This window comes from Microtus pennsylvanicus, chromosome 9 (genome assembly GCF_037038515.1).
Source record: "Microtus pennsylvanicus isolate mMicPen1 chromosome 9, mMicPen1.hap1, whole genome shotgun sequence".
In the NCBI taxonomy this organism is placed as follows: Eukaryota; Metazoa; Chordata; class Mammalia; order Rodentia; family Cricetidae; genus Microtus; species Microtus pennsylvanicus.
In genome coordinates this window covers 49,117,726-49,143,634 of record NC_134587.1, presented here as the reverse complement: position 1 = coordinate 49,143,634, position 25,909 = coordinate 49,117,726, and the positions used below count along the sequence as shown (strand labels likewise).

General features: G+C 44.0%; 1 protein-coding gene across 12 annotated transcripts in view; it reads right to left on the bottom strand.

Annotated features, from left to right (window-relative positions):
- The window catches only part of Mapkap1 (MAPK associated protein 1), a 216,558-nt gene that overhangs the window by 49,605 nt on the left and 141,044 nt on the right, over nucleotides 1-25,909 (bottom strand). For 11 of the 12 annotated variants that reach the window (XM_075985951.1, XM_075985953.1, XM_075985950.1 and 8 more), the window contains one exon: nucleotides 9,753-9,860. The exons of the other annotated variant lie outside the window; for it this stretch is intronic. In XM_075985951.1, coding sequence (XP_075842066.1) covers nucleotides 9,753-9,860 — 108 coding nt within the window. The remainder of the gene's footprint in view (nucleotides 1-9,752; nucleotides 9,861-25,909) is intronic. 12 annotated transcript variants of the gene reach the window in all.

Sequence of the window (25,909 nt, the reverse complement as noted above, 5' to 3'; positions counted from 1 at the left end):
ATACGTATCTGTGGTCTCCTCGTGGAGAGGCACACCCTGCCAGCACGGAAATTCCATTCTATATGGCATACTATTTGTCACTCAGTAAATGTCCACCCAAAGCCGCCAGCAAAACTGTGCGACCATAAGTCATGATCCAAGAAGTTTTGTGGTCAGCAGAAGCTGAGTTGACCTGGGTCTACAGAACTCACCATGCTCACCACACCATCCAGACCCTTCAAAAGAGAGGGTGCACTGAGAACAGGGATTCAGCCTGCCATTTACTGGTCGTGTACTCTATGTACTATGCCAGATGCTGTATGTTCAGTATTATGGACATTTCCCAAAGTCTTTTTAGGTCAGGTGATAACATCCCCAAACAAGTGAGAAAAAAAAAAGTGAGGCAGGAAAGCTGGAGCCAGGAATGGAATCCTCAATATAACCATTGCACAAGCTGTTTTAAGTAAAGATTCCTTCAGTGGGCTGGAGCTATACAATGCCACAGGTCATAACTGTGTTGAGTGCCCCGCTGGAACAAAGGAATCAGGGACTTCCCAGTCAGACCCAACACTGGATGCCTGAGTAAGTCATGAAGAAAAACCTCTTCCTTAGTGCTCTGCATTCATCACTTTTTTCCCCCCCAGAAGCCGTTTAAGTCCCCAAAGTCCCATAAGCCCAAAGCTTCCCCTCTATTAAACACTTCCCTTCAGCTGCTAGTCATTTTTGCTGGCCTCTAAAAACGATCAATAGGTGATATACTATAACACACACAGGCCCCTCTGCAGTATTCTCTTTAAAGCCACCAAAATCACACAGTAGGATATTGGGTATGCTACAACCTGAGCAGGAATCCTTGCTGTCACAGTGCTTAATTGATTAAACTCCTAGAGCCAGAGTCAGTCTGCTGGAGGACTTCCCACGTAGAGATGTCAGCTCTCCCTCAATAAATCAAGGTAATCTTGCTTTATGAGGGGCTCAGAAAGAAGCAGTTTTAGGTTTGTAGAATTTCTGAGAGAACAGATCACAGAAGGAGCCTGCTCAGCCCTCAGCTCACCCTGCACCCCTGCCCAGGTCAGGGTAGTCGTCTCATTGCCACACACTTCTGTCTTGGGGCTTCAGATGGGCGGTATCTAGCTTACAACATTCGCTTACCTATTGTTTTAACTAATTTCCCCCTTTTTTCAAAGAAGCTGATTCTTCTCAAAACGGTCACTCAAAAGTCACCTTTGCTAAATAAAAGCACCCACTCTTCACCTGGACCCACCAGGTAGCAAAAGTACATGCTAGCCTGGCATCTCTGCCTTCGCTTTGTACAGATTTTTGATGGAAGGAACAGAAGCGAATTACTTTAGTCACTCTGAGTTACAAGAAGAGCAAAACCTCACAGGACAGATGCCCCCTTCACATTCACATGAGAATGAGGCTTCTTTATCAAAACACCTTGCTGGAGAGAACGGAGCTGAGATATGAAGGACCAGTGACGGGCAGGCTACACCTTGACCAAGGCTGCGTTCCTTTTGCCCGGCCACTTAAACCCAAGCCTTCTCTTGGCACCTAAAAGGCAGACTTGGGCTGCTGAGCCCCTTTATCTGCTCCCCCTCCTGCTGTGGGCACACTGGGTCAGTGTCTTTTCTCTGCTTTTCACTGACCCTCACCTCTCCAGTATATTGGGACTAGTGTTTTGCTGGCTCCTCTTCAACCCTGTAGTTGTCATTGATCCAATGTCAGTATATAAAGAACAAGTGAACAAACACACATTCAAAGTGAACACAACCATCCTTGAGAGCTGGAGTGTGACCATTTGCAGGGTGGGAAACAGGTCTCATGATGGGTTTACTTGCAAGTTAGGCTGGCAAAATCCCTATCACTCCTTCCTCCAATGTGTCTTTGCTTCTGCTCAGAACTCAGGGAAAGTAATGTGCTTTTTTTCCCCACTAGGGATCCTAACACTGGACAGTTTATATAGCAGAATACCTAAGGACTAGAAAATCTGACTAACACTGAGGTCCAAAATCAAGAGACAGAGTACAATGCTGGAAGAAACCCAGCTCCCATCTAATCACTGCAGGAATGTCACCTGATGCATTACTAAAACCATGACTGGGGGAGCAGGGCACATTCTGAGGCCAGGAGCCAACTGGAAGAGTGCAAGGCTTTGTGCCCTCACTTACAGCCCAGACAGGGTCTGCAGCTCGTCAAACATGTTTCCTTACTGCTCTAATGTACCAGTGTATCGCTTAATGAAAGTTCTTAATTGTAATTCAATTAATTACATACACAGAGTCCCCAATTACATTTTCCAATAAGACATTGGCTGTGGTACAGGTCTAAATGCACTTAACCAATTTTAATATATTAAGACCAATTTCCCTTGAATACTAATTACTACCTAATGATAAAATAAGGGGGGGGGGACTTTTCAGAAAGGAGGGGCAAGAAAAAGTCAATTCATGTGGAAGTTCTCAGCCCACATAGCACAATGGGTGCTTTCATTACTAAAAAAGTCCCTGTGGACAGGACACAGGTTTGTTTCCTATCCAGGTCTGCACAGTTCTTGACCTTAGGGGTCCACTCTTCCTTTGCCCAAAGAGACTGTGGGAAGTGTCAGAGGCTACTGGAAGGACTACCATGGACAAGTAACAGAAGCTCAGAGCAGCTTGTGACTGGGAGAGCTCGGAGGCACAGGCATTTTGTTAATGGCCCCTTGGATGGTGCACTGTGGTTTATTATGAGCTTTAACATATAGTGTCATTTACTTGCTTCCATGGTTGACACCTCATAACACCCCCAAAGGGCGGGATCACCATCACATTCATCACATGAAAAATGAAGCTCACAGAGAAGAACTTGCCCAAGCGACAAAGCGATGCCAAACACCTCACCTTTCCTCCCATACACATGGCCAACCAGCCCATTAACAAACAGCAAGAGGTGGATACAGAAGCTCTGTGGTAACACTTCCACTGCAGTTAAATTCTGTTAGTGTGCAAGAAGCTGATATGCAACATCAAGTAGAAAATCCTTACAGAGAGCACCTACCTCTAAGCCAGACAAGCAACTGCCTTTTGGCAATAATTCAGCCTGAAATATGGACCATGAGTGTCAAAGTCACTGCTCCTTGTAAACAGAGTTTATTTGCATGATCACATTTTCCTTTGTATTTGACGAGTAGTGCTGTGGTCCAATAAAAGAGCTTTAAATCCTTCATTCAATGAACATGATAGAAACTGGTGAGATCAGAATTTGTAACAGAAGAAAGCCAAGCCTCCATGAGCAGAGAGGAACCACCAGGGAGTCTCCAGGCCTGGCTGAGAACAAACCAAAGGAGGAATGGGCCTGCTGTGAAGAAACTTCACAAAACACATGGAAGAGGGCAGCACTCTTCCATTCCATTTCGGAATCTTTCTCTTTTCGGGAGGGAAAGTCAAGTCTAAGAATGGAGACTGTGAAGACATGACTTCCTCAGCAGCAGAGTGAGGGCATCAGGGAGGGGTGCAGGAGGTAGGTACACACACCTTCAGGGGGAAGGAGTCGGGTCTAGGCAGACAAGGAGAGACAGGGTATTAAGATATGGTCACTGTCCAGGGTGAGAGGGGCTACAGTCTAGCTTGCAGCAGACAAATCCACTAAGTGTAATTCAAGAGGAGGAAGGAGAGGGACTCCAAACCCAGGAAGCGGTAGCCAGGGGTCCCAAGTAGGCTTTGAAGAGTTGCTTTCCTGTTTGCTTGTTTGTTTGTTTGTTTTGGTTTTCTGAGACAGAATTTCTCTCTGTAGCCTGGCTACCCTGGAAATTACTCTGTAGACCAGGCTGGCTTCAAACTCATAGATTCACCTGCCTCTGCCTCCTGAGTGCTGAGATTAGCGTGGCGCTCTCCTGGGTCTTTAAGGGGCAACTAAATGAGATCCCTTTGGCCCTGCAGATCATCTGTTCCACACAGTCTATTTGATCAGTGTGAAAGGTCACCCAGGTTCTACATTTGGCAGAAGAGAAAACTGAAGCTCAGTGTGGTGTCAGGATTGATATGAAAGCTTGAACAAGAACAGGAGTTTACTGCTACCTCCTCCTCAGAATGTACTCGCTGCTTCTGTCTGGTTTGCCTCCAGCTTTGAGCAGACAGTTGGCAGAAGGATGGAGTAGATCATGAGACACAGATCCAAACTGGAAAGCTCAAGGGCTCTGGCTTGTCACATTCTTATTTAGGCCGAGATCCAAGCACAAATGTGAGCTCTCGGTCCCTAGGCAGAAATTTGTCACATCAGTTCCTGTGCAAGCTTCTCTCTCACAGAGGACAAGGACAATCAGCACAACCTTTCTCATGATCCGAACTTCAGGTTATGGAAGAGTAGGCTTTGGAAACAGAGGGTAGACTTCAGGTTTTGGTGCTATGCTACTATCTGGCTAGCTTTGGTAAAGTCTTCTCACCATGAGAGTAATGTCTGTAGGAGAAAATGTGAGTTCAGTACAAGATCCTGTAACAATAGGCCTTAATAAATGACTTTAAAACACTGTTGGGTATGGTTGCTTTAAAAAATGTCATGGCCCACCCCACTGAAGGAAAACTGAAAGGGTGCTATCTACATTACAGCTTTTTCAATCCAATGATGTGACTTATAAAGTGAACCTCATTCTGGGACAGCAGAAAGTACTCTGCCTGTAATTTCTCTTCCTCCTCAATTCCATCTCTCTCCATCTTGGAAAAGGCTCTGACAGCTCCATGGTTCCAGACCAACACACTTGTGCCCAAAGCTCTACTAGCCACAGAGGCAGTGCTACCATTATTTCCTAGTTAAAGCCAACACTCCCTGATGGATAATTATGCACCAGGTACTATCCTAAGAACCTTCTATGTGGACACACTGACTCCTGCTGTGAGCACCATGGAGGCAGCTGAATGGCCCCCAGCTTCAGTGAAACGATGGTGCTCTCAGAGTAGTAGTACGCGGCATGGACAGGAAGCCATGGACAGCACATTCTCCAAAGTGTGCTGTAATGCATAAACTCCACTTGGCTGCCTTTGAACTCGGTTCTTGGAAGGGTAGTGTGCCTGACCAAACAATCCAAAAACAGTGAGGGAGTGAAAAAAAAAACATTTTGAAACATTGTATCGATTGAACTTCTTAGTAGATGGCCAGTAGACAATAATATATGGTTATTAGTTGGGATCTCTATAGTTAGTCTTTTAAACATTTTTCTATGAAAATAATAAATTGCTTTTCATAATTTGCACCTATTTTATACAGCTAAGTCATAATAGTCCATTGCATTCTGACTGTTTTCTGCCTTTATCATTTGTAAACACAGTGGTGGGGGTTTCTTTCATTCCAAGCAGTTTTGACTCACAACACCAGAACTGGAACAAATGGCAAAGTCTTGGGGAGAGTGGTGCTGGGGCTCAAAAGGTGGCACAGTTGGAGACTGTTCTTGCTTAGCTGTGGAGTATGAGCTAGGGCCTAGATGCCAAAGCTTCATTCACTAATCCTCACATTTTTTTTCCTTTTTATCACAGAGACCCAGGGCTTTTCCTTAAAAACAAAAGCTATCTGTATCATATAAACTATAGAGTAATAGCAGCAGGTTAGGAACATAAAATTTACATGTAGAATATGTGAATCAATACAGAGTAACACACCATGAATCATTAAGATGATAAAATAACAATGCAGCAAGCCTTCATTTCTGTTTTTTAAGGAAGGAACATAAACATGGATGTGTATATGTGCATGCATGTACACACAACTGCTCATGTACATGTGAATGTGCACAGACCAGCCCTGGAGAGACAGATGCCTGTCATCTCTGGGAGAAGAAGAAAGAAGTGAAGCTTAATTCCTACACTTTGGTTTCCTAAAGAAGAAAAAAAAACTTTTTATAAGTAAAAGTGTGAACATATCCAAAAAAGTCACCAAGATACTAATAAGTAAGCACACTCCCTTATTTGTGACTTACTGGGAGGCCAACATTATGAAACAGAATCCTAGATGAGGTTCCTGCTGGTCAATCACTTGCCCAAGTATGTTCAAGAGAATCTTAAAGAATGACAGGAACAATGGAGAAGGAAAGCAATTATCAGGTAAAGAGCAGCAAGGGACAGCTGTGTAGCTCTTCCTGTGGCACTCTGTAGCATGGGGCTATGAGTTATTGCAGGAGTGCCACAGGAAATGTCACACTAAGATGTGTTTACTATAAGTCTCTGTCCATGAGAGTTTGCCTTTATGTCACGTTCACCTTTTCTTCTTTTAGAAATTCTAGAATATGTAAGCATGAACCAAGAGAAGGAAAATGAATGACCTGGAATTGCATCCAGCAGAGATAGCTATTTTGAGCTCACTCCTTCTCTACTGCTGCATCGCTAGCTTTGCTCTCATCACCAAACTTGCCAGACATAACTTATTTACTTATTGTGTGTATTTATGCGTGAACATGTGTGTACACCAACAAGTGTGTGCAGGTGCTCAAACAGGACAGGATCTGGAGTTACAGGCTGTTGTGGGGTGCCAGATGTAAGTGTCAGAAACCAAATCCTGGTCCTTAGCACGAGCAACAAGCACTCTTATCTGCTGAGCCATCTCTCTAGCCCCTAAACACAACTTTTAACGGCAGAAATAGTAAGTAAAAAGACAAATAAAATTCTGTACCTACATTTTTTTTCTTCTTTTACCATTACTGCAGCAAATCACCAACTTTGCATTCTAGAGTAAACCCACTTGGCAATGAGATACAATTCTTCTAATCCAATGTTGGACTTGGCATGTTACCAATTTGCTGGGATTTTAGGATCTCTCTAAGACTGGTGTGAAATGTTTCGGTCTTGTGTCATCATTACTGGGGTTGTACCAGGGTTATGCTTGCCTCATGTCTTCCATCAGCTCCAGGACCACCTCTCTGGGGAAGCATGTGCAAGTGGGCCTCTTGATTCTCAAGTGTCCCACCATGACTTGCTTGGGCTCTCTCTGTGGGATGTTTTCAATCATTAATTCAAATTTTCAAAATTGACCAGAACATTTCCATTTCTTCTTGTGCCAATTTTGATGTGATGTTGATTTCTTTTTTCCAGGACTTCATTCTTTTCATCTACATTTTTTTTTTTTTTTGCAGTGGAGGTTTTCACAATCCTCTTGTATGGGCTGGGGAGATGGCTTAGAGGGTAAGGTACCAGCTATGCAAAGGCCCAGAGACAGAAGGATCCCTGGACCCTGATGGCCAGACAATCAAAGCAGCAAACGCCAGGTTCAGGGAGAGTGACTACAGACGATGGTTTCCCATGCATCTGTACAGGCAAGGGAACTTACACATATATAAACTTACACGCACACAGACACCCTCTGTGCTATATGGGTAATGATTATGGGATCTGTCGTGAGTCTCCTTTTTCTGTCTGTTACTACCTATGTTTCTCTGCTATTTTCTTTCCTTGACTTTAACCCATTTCAAAAGAGGTTTACTGATTTTATGAGTCCTTTTGTTGTTTCTGAGTTTTCTAGCTCAGTAATTTCTGATCTTTGTTGCCTCTTAGGCTTTCTTCTCTATTTTTCTACTCTTTTTTTTTTTTTGTTTGCTGAATAGCTGAATGCTCAGTTCATTACTTTTCTTTTGTAATACACAAATAAACTGGAAGACTGCAACACTTCCTTACAGGCTGCTGTAGCCATACCTACAACTTTTAATATATAGGATTTTCATTATTCTATCAATATATTTTCTTGTTTTGTTTGTTGTGTGCTACTAGGAATTGACCCCAAGTTTTCACACACGCTAGGCGAGCACTCTGTCACTAAGCTATGCACCCCCAGTATTTTCTAATGTCTATTATTATTATTATTATTTATTTTTTTCACTCACAGGATCAGAAGCTTAATTCTCAATTTCCAAGTGCATACCAATTTTTTTCCCTTTTTTGATTTCCAGGCTAATTTTATTGTTCTTAGTCAGTATACTAAGAAGCTGCATAAATCCCCAATACAGGGATAGAACTTAAGCTATGACTTTCCTAGTTGGAGGCAGAAACAACACTGTAAAAACCATAATATACATAAATCTTTGTTGCATTTTAGGTCTTTTCTCAGGGTAGATTCCCCAAAGTGGAAATCTTGTATAAACAATTCTTAGTCCTCTTATATATCCAGCCAGTATCTTTAATAGATTCCACTGTTGTCACCAGCATCTAAGTATGTCAGCATCCTCAGATCTTCCCTACCCATGAGGATTTATTTATTGCTTATTTTAGTTGAGATACTGCCTTATGTATCTTAGATTAGCCTTAAATTTAAGTAGCTGATGATGTCCTTGAACTTCTGACTCTCCTGCCTCAGCCTCCTATGTGCTGATAACAGCTGCACACCACCATGCCCAGTCCAGAAGGAATACTTCTGAAATACCTGCTTTATTTGATAAGGGGAGAACATCATATTTTGCTTAAAAATACTTGTATATTAGATTCTTGAGAGAACACACATTTATGAATATTTATTACTTATCTAAGTGTCTTTAGACCATTTAGGCATTACTGATTTTTAATTTTCTATGTTCTTACATAGGATTCTTATAACCACCTACAGATGGTGAGGCCATCAGCCTTTATCTGAGAAATTGCTCTGAAAGCCACATCTCTCCTTCCTGGTCAATGTGTGCATGCTGTCCCAGAGGCAGCCAAGGGTTCTGGTGAAGGAGCAGCAGTCCAGTCTGCTAAGGGTCAGCGGCAGGACTAAAGGCCTTTTACTTACTCACTCACTCATCTATCTCTCCTGAGCTTCTGTAGTGTGTAGTCTTTAGCAGGCTGCTGAGCTAATGAGGGACAACTAGCATGGCTCAGGAATGCCCTTGCAGACTTATAATCCAGTGGGGAAGGTAGATATTAGCCAGTTACTAGGTAAAATTAATAACAGCAATACATGCCATGAAGAAAAAACCAGAACACTCTGAGATAGCTCCTGGGGTCCCAGATGAGGAATGAACCAGGTTTGGGTGATAGGACTATCTCTGCAGATGTGATGTTTAAACTGAGACAAGGACATGGATGAGCTAGCAAGAAAAGATGGGAAGAGGCCGGGCAGTGGTGGCGCACGCCTTTAATCCCAGCACTCGGGAGGCAGAGGCAGGCGGATCTCTGTGAGTTCGAGGCCAGCCTGGTCTACAAAGGGAGTTCCAGGACAGGCTCCAAAGCTACAGCGAAACCCTGTCTCGAAAAAAAAAAAAAAAAAAACAAAAAACAAAACAAAAAAAAAAAAAGAAAAGATGGGAAGAGCACTCCAGGCAGAAGAAACAGCTCTGGAGCATGAGTGGCTGTGGGCAGGTTATCTCCTTCTGTTTGGGGAACAAAACTTCCCAACTCAGAAACTCTGGAGACTGGAAGGGAAGAAATCCAGATCTCAATGTGTCACTTGGAGTCACTATGACGCCTTCGCTGAGAATATTCAAGTGTTTAAATTTTTCTAAAACATGATGTTAAGCAGTTGACACTGACAAGGCCAGTTGCTGTATATATAAAAGAGCCTTTGCCTGAGAAAGAGCCTCTTGTTTCTGAGCTGTTTCCAGGGTTGTTCCAAAATGAGGAAAACGTAGTTCAAGAGAAAATATTAATCACTAAGTGCTAAACAGGATGCAGACTACCAGAGAGCACAGAATCTATCATTCTGCTTTGAGATACACTTCTAGTGAGAGCTGTGGTCACTTTTCATCTGCTTAGGGATGCCAGGCCAGAAAGTATGGTCAACCACGTCATTCCTAAGTATGTTTGCAACAGACGAAGCAGCACAGAGCGAGGCAGTCAACATACTGTTCTCGCGGACCAGGCAGAACTCCCAGGCGTTCTGGCTCTCCAGCGTGCTCTCCAGGTCCACTGCGACGTTAGGCTCACTCTGCTTCTCCAGGCGGTACTGAGGGCCTGGAAGATCAAAGGGGCAGGAGGAGGGGAGGAAGTCTGAAATGATGAATGTAACACTCAGAAATGACCTACCACTCATCAGGGAAAGCCAAATGAAAACGATAATGTCTGACTCAAGGATGTAACTACCCAAGACCAGAAACTGGCTTCTCTCACCCCGTCCTTAGTTCTTCCCACACTAGGTAAGAGGTCTGAGTGAGAATGAACTGGAGGCACAAAATACTGCCCTGTTTCTCTGATATGGAACAGATTATCATCCTCTCTGGACCTGTTTCTAGACTTTATACCTCAACAAGTATGATGAAGACAAAGATGACGTGAATAAAACACTGACTCAGAGCTGGCACGGTAATACACATCTTTAAGTCCAGCACTCAGGAGGCAGAGGCAGGTGGGTCTAGGGTTGTGTAGAGAGACCCTGTCTCAAACACACACACAAACACACACACAACACACACACACACACACACACACACACACACACACACACACACACACACACACACACACCCTACTGGCTTAGGAATCATTGATTTCACACGAGGCCCTGTTGCCAAGGTACTTTTTAATAATCATCGCACACTGATCAATTACAATCAGGAATAAGGTATGTGTAGAACTCTATAATAGCTTAAGAAGTCAAAGAAATGAAAACACAAAATATACAGAGTTGATCCCAGGCTTTGGGTTTGCTAATGAAAAGGTAGAAGCTACCTATCAGCTTTTTTCCTTTTTCGTTTATGCTTTTATTAAGACATCTGTGGAAACATTAGAGACATGGTGCAGTATTTCACAACCAAGAATTCTACCCATCTCATTCTACCTGAGGGTTATGGCAGATCTAAAAAGGCAGCAGGACATTTTATACATTTATTCATTATTTCTTTGTCAACCTAAATAGCAATGTTGTTCTGTCAGATTCGAAACTGTGCCTGTAATTTGCTCATGGTTATTGGAAAGGTGAGAGGCACAGGAAACTCTCATGTTTGGCCAGATACAAGGAGGTATGAGAGAGCTGAGGATGGCAGCAGAGGCAGTGCAGGGTTCCCGGAAAAATCTAGGCCTCTCTATTCCCAACACCCCAGAAGCAACATGTCAGAGCCATGCATCAATTTCCATAAATTTATAGTGGGATCTGGGTACAAAGATTAATTATAACCATCAGCCCCCGTATCTATATTGTGTGACTTAACCACTGCAGACTGAAAACACTTGGGCAAAGTTGTGTATACAGCACACTTAATATTTCCCATCATTCCTCATCATCCATAGAGCAACTACCCAGCCTGCACTGTACCGAGCACTTCACAGACTCCAGAGTCAGAGTTTGCGGGAGAGCGTGCTATGCAAACACTACACCATGGACAGAGGGGCCTGAGCACCTGCAGACTCAGGAGCCCACGGAGGTCCTAAAATCAATCCCCAACCCAAGATTCTAATATCTAATAGTTTCATGACACTCAAAATTTGGGAACAACTTAAGATTTGATAACAAAGAGCCTACTAAATAAAATATTGTTGAGTATTTCAGAGATATTAAAAGTAATTCTAAGATATTCAATATTACAAAACATGTTTATAGCATGTTATTTTACAAAACAAACCCTAAGGCACAATTTTTATAGGATAATTATTGTTATAAAAATGCATATGAAAGTGCAGGGATAAGAAAGCTGTTTCTAAAAAGTGAACTGTAGTTACATTGTAATAATGGGATTATGTACGACTTTATTTTTCCTTTGTGTTTTCCTGTATTTTTCAAATTTCTACATAACAAAGGCTATTTTTTTTAACTTAAAATGTTGCACTTACCTAAGAATTTTCCAATTTCTTACTACGTCATTTTTCCTGAGACTGCTGTAATTACGACACACTGCAGAGCTGCGAAGAGCCTTTCACAGGCAATAATTTCCATTGAAACGGGGCCATTTACACAGTTTCATTCTAAATCGACCTGTAGACTGGCAGCTGGCCTGTGTGCCTGCCCTCCTTTCCTGTCCACTGGGAACTAGGGCTTGGATGCCACAGAGGGAATTTCAGGAATTTTTAAAAATTTCCCGTCTCTGCAACTTCCAGGGAAGTCAGGGAAGTTAAGGGCCCCTTGTCCTAAAACCAACTCCCTACCACACTCTGAAATGTCTTTGTTCAGACCTTTCTATTAGAATCATCATGTATCCTGCAGGTAGCCTCAGCAGCCCATGTCACAGACGGACCCCCATGGAGAAACCCCCAAGATCACTAGGTAAGAAGTAACAAGAGTGGAGTAAGCCCCAAGGTCCTTTTGGATTTATCACTCCTGAGTCTTGAGCTTTTCCTCTTCCTGCAAACTATAAACTGCCAGCCAATTAGAGAGGCCACAGCTCACCTCGTAAATAAAAATTTTTGTAGATTTGTAGATCAATCTCGTTCAGGATCACTTAACTTGTGGTTTATATAAATTCAAAATGAAAATGATCTAAAATAATTCATTTTAATGAGCTTACCAACACCCAGAGCTATGGATGTGCTATGGTTCGTGGTAATGCAGGCCCCTATGAACTTCACCAACACCCTGAGCTATGGCTATGCTCTGGTCCATGGCAATATAGGCCCCTATGAAGAGGGGAGCTCCTTATCTTTCTATCCAAAAGACCTTTCCACCTTTCCTTCATGAAAAACAAAAACATTACACACACATGCACGCAACACATACCCCTCTACAAGACTCTGTATGTGTGCTGACTCCTACAGCATGGGCTCAGTAGAGAAAAGTCAGAGGACAACGTGGAGGAGTTGGGTTTCTCCTTCCATCAGAGAGCTACTCCATTATCAGCGAGCTACCTTGCCCACACCCATCTTTCTTTAAAAGCTGTCCTATTGCTTTCAGTTTGTGGAAAGTAAACTCCACTGTGGGTTGCTGTCTGCTCTGAGTGTACTGTTTCTAGAAAGGAAAATCTAAGCTGCAAACCATTTCTGAACTTGGTGAGGGCTGACAGGTCTTGGCTTGGGGAAGGTAAGGTAACGAAGTCGCTAAAGAAGACATGACTTAAGACCTAAACTCTTGCCAGGGGCTTGGATAAGAGATCTTGCAGAGGAAGATTTCACACACCCTCCCAGAAAAAAGGCCGGATCAATAACTTTCATGTAATGAGAGCATACTGGACCCAAGTGAGAAGCGAGACATCTTAGGCTGGGCTCAATTGCCTTGGTCCAGGTCCTGGCTGAGCCATTTAGTTTATGATGTTGCCAACTTATTTAACCTCCTGTCTGTTTCTTCATCTGTAATATGGGGATGATAATAGTATCAACCTCAGAGGGCTGTCTGAGGAAGCCATGGGCCAAGAGCTCTATGGTGTCTGACATTCCAACTGTGGTGGATTCTGAATGAGACATGTTCATCCATAGGCTCATGACACATGGTCCCCAGTCAGTAATTGTGTATAGGAAAGGTATGTAACTTTTACAGTGTGGAGCCTTGCTGTAGGAAGGACATTGTTGGGGATGGGCTTTGAGAATTTATAGCCTCACCACATTTCTGGTTCTTTCTTTGTTTTCTGTATGCCACTGAGATGTGAACTCTCAGCTTCCTGGTCCTGCTGCCATGCCTTTCCCGCCACTATCAACTAAGGAACCATATACTTCTTTCCTCAAGTTGTTTCTGGTTTTGGTGTTCTATCACAGCAGCAGAGAGGCAAACAACAACACTGCAATTCTGCTTACAGTTGTGCTGTCACCATCCCTATCCTAAAACTGAAGCGGGGTGAAGGAAGGGTCGAAACTCCGATCATCCACCATCACTCTGAGGCCTACTCTCTATCAAGTACTGACTAAGGCCTTCCCTATCATCTCATTTACTCTTAAGATATCTTGAGAAGTAACGAGCACAAATCCCATTTCACAGGGGAAGCAACTGGGACTCAGAGCTGAGCAGCTGCTCCATGTCCCTTGGAAAGTGGGACTAGGATGTATGCTAGAGAGTCCCAGGCCCACATTCTCTCTGCTGTGATGACCCACCAAATTCTCAGTAAACAACAAGCAGATTAGCATATCCTTCACCTACTATATGCCAAACTACATCTCTATTAGTTGTGTCTGACTTCTGGAGAGCTGTCATAGAACGAGAGAACAGCAGCTAGAAAGCCATGTAAGAAAGTTAAGCTGTGGGTCACTTTCTATTAATGTGCTTTTGCCAAAGACATGATTTCATAAAGTAGAAAAGGCACTGAACAGTACATGGCTCTCAAGGCAGTGTCCAACCTTTGCAAAAAAGGCTTTAAAATGTCACAGCAGTGCTTGAAGCTGCATGCCCTCTGGTGCACAGGGGAACACAAAGGGAAGGTTCTGGGAAGCAGTCACTCTACAGCGACAAGAACCTGCTTAGGCATTCCTACAATGTATTTACTGCAGCAATGTCACAACATGTAATGGTCTAGGAACAACATACTGCTTTGGTGCTTTGAGAAAGTTCCGAGCTATAACACACAGGCGAGGCTATAGACTCAAGGCAAACATCTCAGCACATCAGCTTCAAAGAAAATCTGTAGGGTCTGTTGGCTGGGGTACATGCTCAGTGTCCTTTCCCTGATCTCTCTGACTTTTGACTAAAATATGAAGGGTTAGCACATGGTTCCGTAACAGCAGAGAACTAGCTGGAGCTAGAACTCGATGGAAAGCAAGTGCATATTCAAGCCTGAAGATGGGGAAGCGTCCTGTAGCCCATCAGTGTGCACCTTTTTCTGAAGACCTTGGTGCTACGGAAAGTGGGTCTTTCTTAAAGTACCTGGTTGCTTTTGTACTGTCACAAAGCATAGCATAAATATGTCACTAACATCTACCACCTCTCCTTTTCCCCTTTGTCCACTAGGAAACCTGGCACTCACTGTCAACCCTGACTGCTGTGACTCAGGCACATGTTGCTGTGCCACCCTCTCTTCCTCAGAACACTTTGTCATTTAATCCGTATTTTCCTTCTCCTTTCATTAGTTGACTGGTCTATGCATATATTTTTTTTTTTCCGAGACAGGGTTTCTCTGTGGTTTTGGAGCTTGTCCTGGAACTAGCTCTTGGAGACCAGGCTGGTCTCGAACTCACAGAGATCCGCCTGCCTCTGCCTCCAGAGTGCTGGGATTAAAGGCGTGCGCCACCACCGCCCGGCTTTGGTCTATGCATTTTTATCCTACTATAATGTCTGTTTCTCAAATCTTTTTTGGGCAAAGGCAGGGTATAAACAAAGTAATTGACCAATGATGCTGAGACTGGTCTGTGGGAAGAAAAGGATAAAGGTCAAAGGCTCATTGCTACATCTTCATCAACTATTTCCCATTCACCAACTTGAAGAGTTTCTTATAGTTAGAAAAAGCTAAGAATAAGCAACTAAGAGACAAAGCTGGCTGAGGCAAAAAAGTCCTGGAATTTGCAGGGGAGGACCACTGTTAGCTGTGCATTCTGGTGTACTAATAATCGTCTGTAAAATGGGTCCAAAGAAAATTTGCTCAGAAGTATGCTGTGAGGATAAAGTGAGACAATCAAAAACTTGCCTAGGCAAAGTGTTTGGGCAATAGTTTTTATTGCTAATGCTGAACCAGAAATACTGGACTAAGTAGTGGTAGAGCCCTAGCCATGGGGCACAACAGGCTAACACATCAAGGGTGGACATATGGCGGCTAGAAATGCTGGCACTAATGTAGAAGTCCATATTCTTTCTCATGTGAGACCAATACTGTGGGGTGAAAAGGGTTTTTCTGCTAAAAACCTTGGTTTTGATACTACAGGAAGCATTTAAGATTAGAGACTTGCTTAGTTGCCAGGGCTTTTAGTTTCCTGGCCTCATAAGTCTGAAAATGAGTAAATGTCAGAACTCACAGAACAAGGACAGCAAAGATATCAAAGGATATGTGTTGTAACCATCCATAGCTTGTCAAACAGTTTTTGAGCATCAGTAATGTGCCAAGCTCAGAGCCTCCCTTGGTGAGGCTGGGAGGCAGAGAGACACGCCGGCAGGTGGGTTCAAAACAAATGCTGCTCTTACCCAAGGCAGTGAGTGACGGGTGCAGTGGGTCGGAAGTGGGTCAGCTCAGGTCACTGCTCTTCCCTGATCCGGACCTTGAGGGAGGACTAAAGGCCTACAGGAAGGATCAGGGAGTATATGCCTGTGGAGTCCTGAGGAACCTATGTAGACTTTGGAAGAATCTGGGGCAGCTTGGGGACACAGGGGAGCTGGGGTAGCTGGTCATGATCTGAAGTTTCTTTCACAGCAACAGACACTACCAGGACAGTGAGGGCACACAATCAACTATTTGGGGAGATTCCTCTGGTAACACTTTACATGGGCTGGAAGAGGCTGGTAGAGGAAGACCACCACACCAAACTTGTCTACTCGGCTCAATCCTGAGACTCCCACAGCCAAAGCTGTCACTGACAAGCTGATGGCATCTAAACTCGAGTGCCGAAGCACCAGTCACCCTAAGCTCCTGGACTTGGTGTTCACTCCATCCTGGCTCTTCCTCTGCAGGCAGCTCTCATCTTTTACTTGACTTAATGTAATCACTGGACTACATTCAAGTGAAAACCACTGTACCTTATTCCACCTCCAAGGCTTGGTCTGGAAAATGTGGAATTTAAATGATAAAATAAGAACAAGCTAACAACAAGGTCACACTTCAGCCCCTTCTGAGCCCAAACATTTTGCTCTTGGTAAAAAAGGCCCAATATAATAAAATTAAACACAATTCCTATTACAAAAGAGAGAAGGCCAGAGCTGTTCCCATCAGTCAATTCTCTTGCCTAGTTAAACTGCAGAAACCTTCAGGAAAGGTTTTGAAAGCATGACCCATCAGTTCTAATTTTTAAAACTTATCCTTTCAGTCAAGACTAGAAAAAGGCCCATTCCAACTTTTATCTTTGCTACAAAGTGCTGTTATCTGGCCTGATGTCAGGAGCTCCAACTCTCTTTCTGCTGACAAGCAGAGCCGAGAAAGATAAGATTGGAAACGAATCTCACTTCTCTGAGTAAATAAATAATCAATACTCATCTAAATGTAAATGAGAAGGTAGCCCCCTCTGATAACAGCACTCTTATCAGAGAGCCAATTTTCTTCAGACATTTGGCCTCAACCAAATCACCATCATTCAGCCCTAGCCTAATGGCAAAAAATCGTAACTAAATTGAACCGATCACCAGAGATCAACTAAGTTCTGCCCTGGCCACTTCAGGTTCAAATGTTTGGGAATGCAATTTTGCCCCCATTAACTTTCAATAGCAATGAAGAACACACTGGTCAAGGGGCCAGTCTGTGCGATAAACAAACCCCAGGTCGGGGGCTGGCCAGGATGAGAGGGGGAATGGACGGAGGTGTGCTGGAGGGACATACACCCCAAATCCATGACGGGAAGGCCAATCCTGCAGGTGGGCAGGGCATTCTTTCCTCATCTAAGGCCTGCCTCAAACTGAGGAGACAATCTGCCTGATGATCATAATAGTTAAAACTTCGTAAAGATAGAGATAAAGAAAAGAAGACATGAAAAAGTGACCGCAGCTAAAAACAACGTAAGGATTCAGATGATCAATTTCCTCCAACTCATTCGTCTCAGGCTTACGTCTGGCCCAGCAGCACCACACTGACCTGATTTTACTGAAAGAAGACGCCGTCTACAAGACAAATCACTTCCAACCACTGCATTGGGGTTTCCATTTCTTTGCTGCAAGACTCAATTCACTGCTGATGAGAGTATTGGGGAAATTATGACCATTATTGATAGGACAGCAAAATCACTTTTACACAGTAGTCTTCAACTCAAAAGAAAGCTTGCACTGAACCATTAAAGAATGTGTCAGCTAGAATCAGAAATTAAAGACAAAGGCTGGCAAATGCTTGATTTTTAGAGCATATCTAGGACAGAAATGTGAGCCTATCATCCTGTGGAACAGAACAGAGCCTAACCAAGGAGGAGGGGCAGTCTACTCTGCCCACAGGTGGGAGAGTAAAGGCCGTTCTCTGCCTTGAAGTCCAGAAGCAAAGACTCTTGGTAGTCTTTATCTGCTACTTCTGTGTGCTGTTTTCCAGTCCTGGGAGCATCTGAATCCTAAAGGCAGAGGTGGAAGCAGGTTGGCATTAAAATGTGGGTTTCAAATCAGAAAGACAACGGTGAAATGCTGGCTGCTATCCGACACTGAGAAGGTAAGTTGATCTAGAGAAGCATGCAACATTTGATTCTGGGTAGAACAAAGCCTACTACAAAGTAAGCGCTGATAAATGTCAGCACACTGCTGGGCAAATCTGACAAAATTCTCAACCTGTTCTTTTTGAGAACAGGTCAAATATGGCTTCCTTCCCAGGGCATAACACTGACTGACCGACACAAGACACTTCCTGTCCTGACAGAGCACTCCACACTCCACATCAGCTCTTTGCATCTTAACAACACTACAAGGCAGGGCTTGTTATCCTCTGCTGCAAAGAGGATAAGTAAACTCTGGAGTGACCCGTCATCTGCCTGTGGTGAGGTCAGGGTGACAACGGTGTGTCTGAGCTAGGCCTGAGGTCTGCCTAACCACTGTCCTACAGCCCGCATCAGTTTTGATCTTTGGATTAAAAAGAAAATCACTGGGTTGAGATGATTCATCAGCCCAGAGAGGGACAAAGTCACTGGGTGGGGCTGGGCATCAGGGACATCAAAGTGGGCAGCTATTCTAAGGGTCAAAACTCAAGATTCAAGCAGGCCAGCTGTAGGCACTTACACAGAACCAGTTGCTGGTCTTGCCTTGCCCCCCTCCCCCCCTTTTAAAGGAGAGCTCTCTTTCTACATTAAATGATTTACAGAGTTACTGCCTCAATCCACAGCTCTGAAAGTGTGATTTCTTTAGGGCTTAACTATACCCATTTCTAGTCTTGTTACAACTTTTTTATTGCGATAGAAAACATTTACTGGAAATATGTTACTGCTATTACCAGGTCATAAAATAAAAAGAAAAATAGTTTATGTATTGCCATCATTTCCAATCATCAATCAGAGAGTGCCAAGGCAAGGAAAGGAAAGGGCGAGCAGCCAGGACCTCCTCCTTTGTGTAGGAGAAAGTGTGGGAGCATCATAATTCTTCAGAACTAATTTCTTCTGCAACACCAGGCACAGGGCTGGGCTGGCAGAGAACACACCTTGGCTGCATCCCCTTTCAGCGGCCTCTGCTGCACTCTCTGAGCTCAGAGCTCCTCCACACCACCATCCTAGGAAAGCATCCATAAAGCTGAGCTCTGTTGACCTATGATCTCAACCTACTACAGGGTACTCCTTGAGGTGGGGTAGGGCTTTTAAAACCTCAGTTCTGTACTCCCAGGGCATTGTAAGTGTTGAATGATCTTTGTTCGCTAGAATGGCTTCAATAGTGTGGCACTTCAGATCCAACAACTCATGTGGGCCCATACTAACAAATATTAATTCAACTATACAATGACCTATGTTTAAAAACATTTACCACAACACTATTTTAATACTGAAAACTGTATATGGCTTAAATGTCACCAGTAGGAAGCCACTAAGTAAATTATGGTATATCTGTACACTGGGATGTTATATAGCTATTATAAAAAGAAATTAAGGTAGTAAGACATGGAAAGAGTCCTGTAATACATGAGCAAACTAAAAGAAAAAAGCCCCAAATGTGGTGGTACATGTCTATAATCCCAACAAACAGGGAGCTGATGCAGGTGGATTGTGAATTTGAGGCCAGCCTGGGCTACATAATCTGTCCTTAAAAAAAAAACAAAAAAGGTTCAAGGGTAGTAGCACACAGCTTTAATCCCAGCACTTGGGAGGCAGAGGCAGGTGGATCTCTGTGAGCCTGAGGCCAGTGAGTTTCAGGATAGTCAGAGCTACACAGAGAAACCCTGTCTCAAAAAACCAGAAAAAAAAAAAAGAAGTAGTTGGAACAGGGGTGTGTGTACTTTATGGAGAGTGATGACTAGTATAAAGCCCTGGGTTTAATAAAAAATAATGCTAAATAAATATAAATAGCAAGGCATACAGTATATGTAGAGTATGTTCCATGTTAATAAAGTCAAACCCCAACAATACATATACTTGTGTTATGCACATCTGTGTGTACACTTGTGGAATATAAGATAACATGTATTCCACAAACACATATTTAGGGTGTACAAGGACATGAGCTCTACTGACTACAGTTTCTCTGGTGCAAAATGAGACAGAATCAAATAAAGTGGCTTTTGTTCTTCTCTTTATAGATTTTGATGTTTGGGTTTTGACAGTAGACATACATGGGTATTATATGTCACTTAAGATCCAATTTATAAAGTGACATTCAGCAATCTTAGAGCCTTACAATCTGAGCTAGGGGCTGGTGGCCACTGGAGCTTCCTCTCAAATCACACGGGCTCAGTGGCTGCTAGAGAAACCCTGGCTGTTGGGGAGAAGGGCCTGTGCAATTGTGAAGGCGTAGAGGCTAGTCTTGGGAGCAAAGAGGCTACTAAGGAGGGCTGGCACAGTCAAGGCCAGGCTGCTGTCATCTACAGGATGAGACACAAGGCTGCAACTGCACATCAGACCAGGATTCCCTTCAGCCACTGCATCAACCTGGCAACTGTGCTGTGCCTGCCCTCATCTCCTCATGGGTTCTACAGAGAACAAATGGTGATCCCACACTGTTTTGCAGGCCCTAATAGGCTTGTCTCTCACGTTTCAGCTTGTATGTAGGAAGCAGTGTGTCAGGAGTTCATCCCCATGCTTGCCCTGAGCTTGCTATGTATGGCATATTGTCTAGGTAATGGCTCTCAAGTTTCTGACACCAGGGCATCTGAGACAGCATGGCGAATATCTAAGCACCATCTTGCTTGTGTCTGAATTTGTAGGTCTATCACTTATTAGCTGTGCAACTCTAGGTAAGTTATCTAACGTCTCCACTCCTCAGTTTTCTGTCATCAGAGGAACAGCAGCACCTATCCCGCAGGGTTGTTTCAAGAACCAACAGTAGGTGTCTGATGCACAGCTTGCACTCCATCCAGATATCTGGTTTGCTGCACTGTCTTTAGCTTCCCAGCAGCAGTTGGCACCTCTGGAGGCTTGTTGCAGCTTCCTTATCCTCCTCCCTTATACTGATGTGGTAATCCAGAAAGAGACTCCAGCCCCTAGTCCTGCTAGTCTTCTTACCACTTCATCTCTCCAAAGATTCTCTTTTAGCCAAGATGGCTTCTGGACTCCCTAGGGTAGCCCAAATAAAAGATCTCTTGTTCTACATGTTTGCTAGTTGGGACCAAAAGCACGTCAGCAGCCTGCATTCCTAAACTCAACACACAGGTGAGTTTAGGATGTGCTGCCCACCTGGTTAGCCCTCCAAACCACCCCTACTTTCAGAATGAGGCTCTGTCTCCATCAGACTCCTAATGCAGGGGGGCTCCTAACAATGCCCCAACTCTGACTGGTCTCCTGGGGATGCAAGGAGCCAGTATAGATCAGAACCAAGAGTTGGACAACCAGAAATTTCAAAACTTAGAAGCTAGTGGGCACCGAGCAAAATCCTACCATCATCACAGACAGAGGGTGGGGAGAGCTCAACATCTACGTCTTATCACAGGTATATAAGATAGGAGGACTCAGATACCACTTGTTAGGTGATGAAAACCTTTAACACTGCCCCTATGCATCTAACTTTTCAACCCATTATGTTTCTCTTGAGTTGCAGTGACATTACCAAATTTTACATACAGTTATCTGCTGCTCTGTAAAGAAATACAGATGGTTTTGTGGAAATAAACAATCATTTATTTTAAACAATTGTAAAATAGTTTATAGAAACCAATGGGGTAATGAATTCAAATAAATGCCAAAACTGGTTGATGGGGAGCCAGGGTGCTAAATCACATTGCTGGGGAATTCAGCTGTGGGGAACAGATAGTAAATCCAGAGTGACAGAATTTCCTGTGATAGCAAAGGTTTCTGACATCCAGTCCAGTATTCAAAAACCACAGCGGTTCAAGCCCACTTTCCTTAACACAGAGCTGACAGCCAGTGAAATTAGTGAATTTAGTCACAACCACCTAACGACAAAAAGAAAAGAAACAAAAGGGAGACCATGTCTCTCTGCAGCCTCTCTGAGAGGTGTGACAGCCGACAGCCGGGATTCCAAACAGAGCAGAGAGGAGCGACCACAGAGCCAAGCCTTACTATTCAGAGAAATCCACTGAGACCAGAGACTGGTTAAGATATGGCATGCACATTCTCTCAGTAGCTCAGTCTCTTGGCTCCGCAGGTAGCAAAGACAGTGTTCTGCAAACAGAGCAGACAATGGCTGCTGGCCACAGGCCTACTGGTGCTCCTACCAGATATCCTGGGAAGCACACTGGCAGTGATTCGCTTCTATCTTTGCAGGAACAGAAAAAACTCAAGGCATTTTAGCTTATTATTTTTTTAGGACATTTGGGTCCTCAACTCTCAAATCGACCCTCTCCCCTTGTGCTGGGATGGTCTGATGGTGACAACGGATGCTGGCAGTGAATTTACTCAGCTGTTCTCCATGGTTGCCATGCGCCCAGACTAGTCACTGAAGAAAGGCAAGGCTACATCTGGTCTCTAGAGGCTCCAGGGTACACAGGGTACTCAGTCTTCCTCCTGTTGCTGCTGTTCTTAGTGCCTGAGCACTACTGGCTCCATTCACTCGCCAGGGTTCCCTTGCAGGCCACCATCCAGCATGTAATGGTCTTTCTTGTTACTGCCGCCCAGCCTCTGGTCATCCATTCTTCACCCACTGCAGAGGGTGCTCTGCAGGCATTCAATCCATTCTCATTTCCTGTCCTGTGCTCTCTAGGAATTACTGAACTGGTCTCCCCTCCTTTAGTATAGACTCCATGGTTCCTTGTCTGTGTCCCTGAACTGCTTCTTCACCCCCAGCACCTGTCCACCATGTTGTCAGTCTTGTGTTAATGGGCTTCCCTTGGTTTCTTATTTGCTACTCTCTCCTGAACAGACCTTCACAAGTTCCCAGACTGTCCTCCATGCTTTCCCCCAGCAGGCAGATTGGAGCACATTTCCTGTCACCACAGGTGCTGCTCCAAGCAGGATTTCTAAAATCCCAGGGGGCCAAAAGCAAGGCTTCATTTTTAACAACCTGATTTGGCCTTCATAAGTCACTCAAGTAATGGCCCTTACCCTCAGGCTAGGTCCCCTGCTAGGCTCTCAGCATGCTCTTAGTGTGCTTCTCTGAAATCCTGCTCTATCTTCTGATGTGTGGCACCTGTATGGCTGGATCTCCTTGGGTAGAAACTGTACATTTATGTGAACCGAACTGTACTTGCTAGTTAAGAATGAATGAAGGAAAAGAGAGGGAATGACCTGGCCAAGAAAACAATGTAAATAATGTGTGGAATTCCACTTGCCATAATTCTCAACAGCTCAACAAATGACTTTTTTTGCATCTTTGAAATGATGCAACTTGGTCAATGTCTGATGAGCTAACTGAGTAGATGGTGGTGTTTCAGTTTTCCAGTCCATTTTATACTCTGAGCATCTTTCTGGTTAAGTTTGACTGCATGCACCATTTGCAATTATTCATTCCTAGCTTGTATCTGTTCTACTGCTAGAGAAGAAAAAGCTAATATGGATTTCATGAGAAAAGTCATACAGCATGTGGGCCCATGAGTGGTTTCTAAGTAGGCAGTTTGTAGGAGGTGAGGCTTTTCCTTACTGTTGCCTCTGTGGCCCCACCCACTTTAGCATGTGGTTCTTTGTGCAGCTAAATATTACCTGCTTTTTTGGTTCTGGTGTCAGGGTACACCACCCTCTCCCACAGACCTTTTAAACATCAGCCCATCTGGCAGCAGGGCTCCTTTCTGCCTGTTGCATCTCTCTTCCAACAATCATGGACCAAGTGGAACTTGTTTCAAGTTAGGACATAGACATCCTAAGTAGATCTGAAGGGCTAAGACCCTGTCCAGCTCTTCCCAACAGCTGCATGGGTTTAGGCTGCAGTACCTTCTACTACACTGGGCAGCCCCTAATGCTCAGGTGCAAACCCCAGCTCCTTGTCTACGCTGGGGACGATGTGTCTAACTCAAGTGGCCAGAGACTGATGAAATGAGGTGCGAGCACAGGTAAAGCACTCAGTCTGGCACAGTCATCAATGAAGAGTGGTTTGGCACACTTTCCTGTGCCTAATGCTCAAGCTATCAAACAGGTGAAAAGAGTAATTATATATCCTGATTTATTTTAAGCTACCTGTGACATAACTAAGAAGCTCAGCTATGCTTTTCCCTGTGTGACAAACAAAACAAAAGGTTAGAGTGATAGAAAAATGGCAGCAGAGGGATCATGGCTGCCAGCCATTTTCCTTTCTGGTTTCATCTATTATCTAGGAGCTGGCTGCCCTGCTGGCTTTCCATTTGCCTTGCTAATAACAGTAAATCCAGCAGCTTCCACTGCAGTCCCTGTCTCCTTCAGCTGACTCCCAGGCCAATCAGTATCTCTTCTCAGCTCATGTCAGATGTTCCCTGGGAAGTCCTGCTGAAAAGAAAATTTATGACTAAAGTTTCTCCTGCTTTTAACCCTTCTGCTTATCAGGGTGCTGCAGAGGAATGCCAGGTCCAGCCAACACATGCACTCCTGTGTTCTCACTGCTGCTCTGACAAGGGCCTCACAGCTCTGGACAAGCTCAAGTGAGCAGCTGGGCAGACAGAGGCCCATGTTCTGGGCTGTACCTTCTAGGAACTGAAAGTGAGCTAAGAATCCTTAGCAGCTACAGTTTCCCAGGTCCCAAAGTAGTGAAAGACATCAAACACACATAGCAAACCAAAACAGGATCCAAATCAAGGCTATCACACAGAATGTTAAAACTGAAAGGAGAGGGTGGGATAACAGCATGGTGAGGGCGTACAGGTGAGGGGAGAGCTGTGTGGACCTCATATTCTCACTGTAGTGCCATGGAGACACTGTTAACTACATTTCCTCACACACAAGAGAAATGAAGGCCACACAGGTTAGGACACCAAGGAGCAAGTAGAAGAGCAAGAATGGAGTCAGGCAGGCCTTCCTCTCTGCAGTTAAGAACAAGCCAGGAGGATATCCTGTAGCTGGGACCTTGTTTATTGAAGAGGCCAAAGTGCTCAGAGTAGAAGGATCTGGCCAAGGTTACCTAGTGGGCAGCACAAGCTTTCCGCCTCTTCTTCCACAGCAGCCACCCTTGACACACATCAAAGCTGAAGAGAAGGCAGCGCTGCAGGCCAGGTGCTCAGGAGACAGCAGCACTCCTCAAGATTATTACAATGGCTGCCTGCTGGGGCTCAGTTCTTGGGCAAAGGTGGCAGTGTAGCTCTTGGTACAAGAGGTTCTCACTACAGGGTTTTCATTCTAAGTACGTGCAAGCATCGTGGGACAGCAACACTCTGGTTCAACGGGATTTCTACGACCTCTTCTCTACCTCTCACAGAAGTTATATGGTGTGCTGAGCCAGATCAGTAGATCCAGGAAACTCATTTTTGTCCTAATTTTAAAGGGGAAAAGGATGTCAAAATGTACATATGACAGCTGTTTGGGACTCTAATGTTATGGAAAAGCAGCTGTTTTCACTTCTATTAGAGAGGTATTAGTCATTCTTAGAATGGGAATGCGTATTCTGTTAATAGCTTGTGCTTTAACCCACGGAAAATCCTGGTCACAGAGATGCAATGTTGGCCAAGTCACAACGTGATGGCTATGCTCACATAACATTTTCTCTCATGGAATCTGGAAATGTTTATGACGGGAAGCAACTATTTAATGATGTTCTCAGAAAAACTTGACATCTAAGCGATAAAATGGATGGTAGCTTTTAGGGGAAAGGAAGTTTCCAAAGAGAAAACCTCCATACAAGTGGGAAAAGGAGAAATCTTTCTAAACTATAGAATTTGAAAGGAAACGGTTTCCTTTAGAAAAAAAAAATCTATTTTTACTTTCCTCAAAGATCATGTACAATTTGGAAGTAAACAAGACCCAAATCCTAGGTAAACCACATTGACCACCCACCCTCCCTAGGATCACCTCACAGGAAGTGGACCGAAGAGTTTCTATTAGTATTCTTAGCAGGTGATTTT